Source organism: Monodelphis domestica, chromosome 2, assembly GCF_027887165.1.
Source record: "Monodelphis domestica isolate mMonDom1 chromosome 2, mMonDom1.pri, whole genome shotgun sequence".
In the NCBI taxonomy this organism is placed as follows: Eukaryota; Metazoa; Chordata; class Mammalia; order Didelphimorphia; family Didelphidae; genus Monodelphis; species Monodelphis domestica.
In genome coordinates this window covers 167023782-167032194 of record NC_077228.1, presented here as the reverse complement: position 1 = coordinate 167032194, position 8413 = coordinate 167023782, and the positions used below count along the sequence as shown (strand labels likewise).

Below are 8413 nucleotides of genomic sequence, written 5' to 3'. Positions count from 1 at the left end.
CACTCATCCAGTCCAAAACATTTCAAACAGTAACATTCCTAATTTATCAGAATGAACTTTGTTGCACGAGCCCCAAAAATGTAGCTAAGGTAAAAATTAGACTACATAGTTCCTGGATCTGTTCTCACCCTGGGAATGAAATACTAATATTTATAAACTAGTTCAGCTGTTTTTTTTTTTTTTTTTGACAGCTAAGATCTGAACTATGGTTATCCAATTCTGAATGGGTAGAGGCTTTTAACTCGTTCATGGTAGTGTAGTTTCTGAATTGGTTAGGACTATTACTAAAGTTGTTTTAGCTTTTTTAGTACTCCAAAAGGAATATAATATTCTACTGCCAAGTTAGAACAAATCCACTCAGCAAGCTCAGTTCAACTTTGCCTTTAGCGTTTTCCTGGGGATTTTTCTGTGCTCTTCGGTGGTGTCATGATGCCTCCGTTGCACACTGGTGACAATTGTCCCACCTTTGTGAAAGCTGACACATAATTGAATTCCTCCAGAATAGCCAAATAATTTGTGTGTGTCTGGATATTATGTCTATCTTCTACAGAAATCTTCTTAAAAATCTTCAGTTTCACCAGAGGTCCACCCTTCACTACTCTGGCAAAAGGTACCATCCATTCTACACATTCTGAAATGTTGTCCCAGTCTAAACCTGAAGCTTTCTTAACAACTTCAATGGAGGTAAAATGGCATAAAGCAGCTGCTGCCAATATTCTATACTGGAATTCTAATGAGTCAATAGAGAGAATACACAGATCCAGGAGCTGGGCTATTTGAACAAACTTTTCCTGGGAATACTGAGGTAGGAGTACTTTAGGAACATCTTTTAGAGCATCGACTTGGAGAAAGACATTCAACCAGGCAATAACTGTTACTGGACACAGCTCCCACTTTAAAGCCTTTAATATAATGAGTTCCATCCCTAGGATATCATCTTCACTGCAAGCACCATCAGTAACATAAGCAAATTCTTGTAATTTAGGAGCAAAGATTTCCTCAAGTTTTGCAGCAATGAATAATGAGGTAATACCAATAAGCTGAAGCATATTTTTGTTTATATCCTTTTGTGTCAACATAAATCTATCAAAAAAATCTTGAGCAAGATAAAATGTTTCCCTGTGAAGTGTGTACACTTCACATACCTCTAAAAGCCAGTCTAGAAGTATTGATCTCATCTGTGGTTCTAAGTCAGAATGTAGCATTTCAAAATGTTTATCATGAACATATTTGGTCTCCTTTTTTAACATATTAAACCAGACATCCTTAGCACATCCCCAACTTAGGTCAGGCAGAGGTGAAGGATTTATGAAAAGGTTTTTTTTTTTTAATATATTTTATTTGATCATTTCCAAGCATTATTCGTTAAAGACATAGATCATTTTCTTTTCCTCCCCCCCCCACCCCCCATAGCCGACGCGTAAGTCCACTGGGCATTAGATGATTTCTTGATTTGAACCCATTGCTTTGTTGATAGTATTTGCATTAGAGTGTTCATTTAGAGTCTCTCCTCTGTCATGTCCCCTCAACCTCTGTATTCAGGCAGTTGCTTTTTCTCGGTGTTTCCACTCCCATAGTTTATCCTTTGCTTATGAATGGTGTTTTTTTCTCCTGGATCCCTGCAAGTTGTTCAGGGACATTACACCGCCACTAATGGAGAAGTCCATTACGTTCGATGATACCACAGTGTATTAGTCTCTGTGTACAATGTTCTCCTGGTTCTGCTCCTCTCGCTCTGCATCACTTCCTGGAGGTTGTTCCAGTCTCCATGGAACTTCTCCACTTTATTATTCCTTTTAGCACAATAGTATTCCATCACCAACATATACCACATTTTGTTCAGCCATTCCCCAATTGATGGGCATCCCCTCATTTTCCAGTTTTGGGCCACCACAAAGAGCGCAGCTATGAATATTTTTGTACAAGTCTTTGTGTCCATTATCTCTTTGGGGTACAGACCCAGCAGTGCTATGGCTGGGTCAAAGGGTAGATATTCTTTTGTCGCCCTTTGGGCATAGTTCCAAACTGCCCTCCAGAATGGTTAGATCAGTTCACAACTCCACCAGCAATGAATTAATGTCCCTACTTTGCCACATCCCCTCCAGCATTCATTACTTTCCTTTGCTGTTATGTTAGCCAATCTGCTAGGTGTGAGGTGATACCTCAGAGTTGTTTTGATTTGCATCTCTCTGATTATAAGAGATGTAGAACACTTCTTCATGTGCTTGTTAATAGTTTTGATTTCTTTATCTGAGAACTGCCTATCCATTTCCCTTGCCCATTTATCAATTGGAGAATGGCTTGATTTTTTGTATAATTGATTTAGCTCATTATAAATATGAGTAATTAAACCTTTGTCAGAGGTTTCTATGAAGATTTTTTCCCAATTTGTTGTTTCCCTTCTGATTTTAGTTATATTGGTTTTGTTTGTACAAAAGCTTTTTAGTTTGATGTAGTCAAAATTATTTATTTTACATTTTGTGATTCTTTCTATATCTTGCTTGGTTTTAAAGCCTTTCCCCTCCCAAAGGTCTGACATGTATACTATTCTGTGTTTACTCAATTTGCTTATGGTTTCCTTCTTTATGTTTAAGTCACTCACCCATTTTGAATTTATCTTGGTGTAGGGTGTGAGGTGTTGATCTATTCCTAGTCTCTCCCACACTGTCTTCCAATTTTCCCAGCAGTTTTTATCGAATAGTGGATTTTTGTCCCAAAAGCTGGGATCTTTGGGTTTATCGTATACTGTCTTGCTGAGGTCGCTTTCCCCCAGTCTATTCCACTGATCTTCCTTTCTGTTTCTTAGCCAGTACCAAATTGTTTTGATGACTGCTGCTTTGTAATATAGTTTTAGGTCAGGGACTGCAAGGCCCCCATCATATGTGTTTTTTTTCATTATTTCCCTGGATATCCTTGATCTTTTGTTCTTCCAAATGAACTTTGTTATGGTTTTTTCTAAATCAGTGAAGAAGTATTTTGGTAGTTCAATGGGTATGGCACTAAATAGATAAATAAGTTTGGGTAGGATGGTCATTTTTATTATATTGGCTCGTCCTATCCATGAGCAGTTAATGTTTTTCCATTTGTTCAAGTCTAGTTTTAGTTGTGTGGCGAGTGTTTTGTAGTTGTGTTCATATAGTTCCTGTGTTTGTCTTGGGAGGTAGATTCCTAGGTATTTTATTTTGTCTAAGGTGATTTTGAATGGGATTTCTCTTTCTAGTTCTTGCTGCTGAGCTGTGTTGGAGATATATAGAAAAGCTGATGATTTATGTGGGTTTATTTTGTATCCTGCAACTTTGCTAAAGTTGTTGATTATTTCAATTAGCTTTTTGGTTGAATCTCTAGGATTCTTTAAGTAGACCATCATGTCATCTGCAAAGAGTGATAACTTGGTCTCCTCCTTGCCTATTTTGATGCCTTCAATTCCTTTATCTTCTCTAATTGCTACTGCTAGTGTTTCTAGTTCAATGTCAAATAGTAGAGGTGATAATGGGCATCCTTGTTTCACTCCTGATCTTATTGGGAATGCATCTAGTTTATCCCCATTGCAGATGATATTAGCTGTTGGTTTTAGATATATACTGTTTATTATTTTTAGGAATGACCCTTCTATTCCTATGCTTTCTAGTGTTTTTAATAGGAATGGGTGTTGTATTTTATCAAAGGCTTTTTCTGCATCTATTGAAATAATCATGTGGTTCTTGCTAGTTTGATTGTTGATGTGGTCAATTATGTGGATGGTTTTCCTAATGTTGAACCAGCCCTGCATCCCTGGTATGAATCCTACTTGATCATGGTGAATGATCCTTCTGATCACTTGCTGGAGTCTTTTTGCTAGTATCCTATTTAAGATTTTTGCATCTATATTCATTAGGGAGATTGGCCTATAGTTTTCTTTCTCTGTTTTTGAACTGCCTGGTTTTGGAATCAGTACCATGTTTGTGTCGTAAAAGGAGTTTGGTAGAACTCCCTCTTTGCTTATTATGTCAAATAGTTTGTATAGTATTGGGATTAACTGTTCTCTGAATGTTTGATAGAAATCACAGGTGAATCCATCACGCCCTGGGGATTTTTTCTTAGGAAGTTCTTTGATGGCTTGTTGGATTTCAATTTCTGATATGGGATTATTTAGGAATTCTATTTCCTCTTCTGTTAGTCTAGGCAGTTTGTATTTTTGTATATATTCATCCATTTCTCCAAATTGGTGTATTTATTGCCATATAATTGGGCAAAGTAATTTCTAATGATTGCCTTAATTTCCTCTTCATCGGAGGTGCTGTCCCCCTTTTCATCTTTAATGCTGTGAATTTGCTTTTCTTCCTTCCTTTTTTTAATTAGATTGACCAGTACCTTGTCTATTTTGTTTGTTTTTTCAAAGTACCAGCTTCTTGTCTCATTTATTAAATCAATAGTTCTATCACTTTCGATTTTATTAATTTCTCCCTTAATTTTTAGGATTTCTAATTTGGTTTTCTGCTGGGGGTTTTTAATTTGATCGCTTTTGAGTTTTTTCATTTGCATTTCCAATTGATTGATCTCTGCTCTCCCTTGTTTGTTAATATAAGCATTCAGGGATATGAATTTACCTCTGATTACCGCTTTGGCTGCATCCCAAAAGGTTTGAAAGGATGTTTCGCCATTGTCATTTTCCTCGATGAAATTATTAATTGTTTCTATGATTTCTTCTTTAACTAAACGGTTTTGGAGTATCATATTGTTTAATTTCCAATTGGTTTTAGATTTGGTTTTCCATGTACCATTACTAATCATTATTTTTATTGCCTTGTGATCTGAGAAGGCTGCATTCATTATTTCTGCTTTTCTGCATTTGTGTGCTATGTTTCTGTGACCTAATGTATGGTCAATTTTTGTGAATGTGACATGTGGTGCTGAGAAGAAGGTGTATTCCTTTTTGTCCCTATTTATTTTTCTCCATATGTCTATTAATTCTAATTTTTCTAAGATTTCATTCACTTCTTTTACCTCTTTCTTATTTATTTTTTGATTTGATTTATCTAAATTTGATAATGGTTGGTTTAAATCTCCCACTAGTATGGTTTTATTGTCTATTTCTTCCTTCAATTCTCCTAGTTTCTCCATTAGAAATTTGGGTGCTATATTATTTGGTGCATACATATTGATTAATGATATTTCCTCATTGTCTATAGTCCCTTTTAACAAAATATAATTACCTTCCCTATCCCTTTTGATCAGGTCTATTTTTGCTTTGGCTTTATCAGATATCATGATTACCACTCCTGCCTTCTTTCTATCAGTTGAGGCCCAGAAGGTCTTACTCCATCCTTTAATTCTGACCTTGTGGGTGTCAACCCGCCTCATGTGTGTTTCTTGAAGACAACATATGGTAGGGTTTTGGATTCTAATCCATTCTGCTATTCGTCTACGTTTTATGGGTGAGTTCATCCCATTCACGTTCAAAGTTATGATTGTCATTTGTGGACTCCCTGGCATTTTGATTGCCTTCCCTAATTCTAACCTTTTCTTTTTCGGCTCTACCTTTTAGTCCAGTGATTTACTTTGAAACAGTCCCCCTTGTCTCCTCCCTTGATGTTTCCCTTTTTAGTCCCTCCCTTTTTGTTCCCTCCCCTCCCCCCTCTCTTTCCCTCCCTTTTTGTTCTCCCTCTCCCCCTCCCCCCCTTGGTTTTCCCTTCTCCTTACCCTTGTTGGGTAAGATAGAATTCAAGATCCCAATGGATCTGGATGTTTTTCCCTCTCAGAGTTGATTTCCCTGAGATTGAGGTTTAAGTAAACCCCCCCCCTCTTCCTCTCCTTCTTGTAGGAGTTTTCTTCCCCTCCCCTTCCCATGTGAATCTTTGTGTGAGAATGATTATTCTATTTGGTCTTTCTTTACCCCCTATTTATACATTACATTTTCCCCACATATTAGTATACATAGGTTGATATAAATGTAGTCCTTATAGAAGAGAGTTTGAGTAAAAGAAGAAGATAACATTTTCCCCTTTCCTTAATATTTACCTTTTCAGGTATTCCTTGCTCTTTGATTTTCGGTATCAAACTTTCCACAGAGCTCTGGTCTTTTATTTGCAAAATGTTGGAAGTCTTCTATTTTGTTGAATGCCCATACTTTCCCTTGGAAGTATATAGTCAATTTTGCTGGGTAGCTGATTCTTGGTTGGAGACCCAGCTCTCTTGCCTTTCTGAAGATCATGTTCCATGCCTTACGATCATTCAGAGTAGAACTTGCAATGTCTTGTGTGACCCTGATTGGCATTCCTTTATATCTAAATTGTCTTTTTCTGGCTTCCTGTAGGATTTTTTCTTTTGTTTGATAGCTTTGGAATTTGGCAATTACATTCCTGGGAGTTGTCTTTTGGGGGTTTAGTGTAGAAGGTGTTCTGTGAGCTCTGTCAGTGGCTGTATTGCCCCCTTGTTCTAGAATCTCTGGGCAATTTTCTTTGATTATATCTTGTATCACCATGTCCAGTTTGGTGTTTATTTCTGGCTTTTCTGGGAGTCCAATTTTTCTTAAATTATCCCTTCTCCCTCTATTTTCCAGATCTATCACCTTGTCGGTGAGATATTTTATGTTCTCTTCTAATTTCTTGGTATTTTGGCTTTGCTTTATTAATTCTTGCTCTTTTACACGATCGTTGTCTTCCAGCTGCCTGATTCTGGCCTTTAAAGCCTGGTTTCCTTTTCAGTTTCATCATCCCGGTTTTGTAGATGCGTGAATTTCTTTTGCATTATTTCCAACTTTTCCTCCCAGAAGGCTTCCATCTTTTTGGTCATTTCTGATTCAAATTCTTCATAGGTTTGTGGAGAGTTTCCATTTCCTTTGGAAGGTTTTGGAGCATTTTCTTTTATATTATCTTCTATCTGCTCTGTATTTTGTATTTTGGCTCCATAGAATGTGTCCAAAGTCGCCCCTTTCTTCTTATTTTTCTTGGTATTTTGGGGCTTCTGTGGTTCTGTGGAGTTTGCCATTTCTGAATGTGGAGGATTAGCTTTTCTTGTCTCTGTCTGGTGATCAGAGGCTTTAGTCCTGGGCAGATGGTTCTATGAGCTTTCCCTGGGTTAAACTGAATATGCCTCACTGGAACTGGAATGGAAGGGTCGGACCACGTTGCTTTCCGGAAGTTGCCTTCAGAATCGCTGGCCGTGAGGCTGTTTCGTCGGCCTGCGGGGGGATGGGCTGCAGCTAACCCAAGCTCCGAGGGCAAGGACTTTCACTGAGACTTGGATAGCAGGATCCAGCCGTGAGGCTGTCTTGCCCGCCCTGAGGGTTGCTGTTGTTTTGACCAGCTCTCTGCAGCGGGAGCCCCAGGCAGTAACTTTCACCGGGACTCGGGTAGAAGGCCCTGAGGGTTGTTGTTCAGACGACCCTGCTCTCTGAGCCCGGCAGGGCTGCGGCTTCCTGGAGCCTTGGACTCTGCGCTCCTACCCCTGAGGTCCGAGTGATCTCGGGTTCTGGCTTTTGAGGGGAGCTGTACCTTTTGAACCGGGTCCAGGTCCAGGAGGAGGGTTCCCAGGGTCTTTGCTGTTGATCGTTTTGAATTTCGGCGCCTTAGGAGCTTATCGTTTGAGATGGGTCGGGAAGGGTTTTCCGGAGATCTGAACTTTAGCTTTCTCTAAGCCGCCATCTTACCCGGAAGTTCTCTGAAAAGGTTTTTAAACCTGTAGTTAGTAAACCTGGAGAAGTCACTGGTGACAGTTTCTTTGTGTGGGGTTTCAATAATAATGCAAGGAGTGATGCCCCCAGATAACACAGGTGGCGAACAATTCCTAAATTCATATTGCTGTCTCTTGGCTCCAGTCTCCTCTTTTCTTTTCTTTACATCCTGAGTCGTTTTCCTTTTTTTGACTTGAAGGAATTGAGTTTCCTGAGGAGAATCTGTTTGACTAGTTTGGGGCTGCTGTTTAGCTTGCAAACGGCTACTTCGTCTTGACATTTTTTTCTTTGGATTCTTCAAAAGTTCTGCTCCACCATCAGCCCCGATGCAGATCTGCTCTCCAATCAAAACTATTAATAAGCACATAAAAAAGTTTTCTAAGTCCCTTATAAATCAGATAAATGCAAAGTAAAATAACTCTAAGGTATCACCTCACACCTAGCAGATTGGCCAACATGACAGCAAAGGAATGTTATAAATGTTGGAGGGGATGTGGCAAAGTCGAGACATTAGTTCATTGCTAGTGGAGTTGTGAATTGATCCAACCATTCTGGAGGGCAATTTGGAACTATGCCCAAAGGGTGCTAAAAGACTGTCTGTCCCTTTGATCCAGCCATAGCAATGCTGGGTTTGTACCCCAAAGAGATAATAAGGAAAAAGACTTGTACAAGAATATTCATAGCTGCGCTCTTTGTGGTGGCAAAAACCTGGAAAATGAGGGGATGCCCTTCAGTTGGAGAATGGCTGAACAAATTGTGGTA

The 8413-nt window shown here is 38.9% G+C and overlaps 1 protein-coding gene across 1 annotated transcript; it reads right to left on the bottom strand.

The window, feature by feature from the left end:
• Positions 1–260: 260 nt before the first annotated feature.
• Positions 261–8011, bottom strand: LOC100030421 (G1/S-specific cyclin-E2-like). The gene is made up of 2 exons (XM_001379894.4): positions 7653–8011; positions 261–1322 (listed from the first exon to the last, which is right to left on the bottom strand). Exons 1-2 carry the CDS (start codon positions 7929–7931, stop codon positions 384–386), a joined length of 1218 nt encoding a protein of 405 aa, XP_001379931.2. The 5' UTR covers positions 7932–8011; the 3' UTR covers positions 261–383.
• Positions 8012–8413: the final 402 nt, after the last annotated feature.

Coding starts and splice junctions, on each gene's coding strand:
- LOC100030421 (XM_001379894.4), bottom strand. CDS start 7,931: ATGTCAAGACGAAGTAGCCGTTTGCAAGCTAAACAGCAGCCCCAAACT. Junction 1,323..7,652: donor GGTTTACTAACTACAGGTTT/AAAAACCTTTTC, acceptor ATATTAAAAAAA/AAAAACCTTTTCATAAATCC.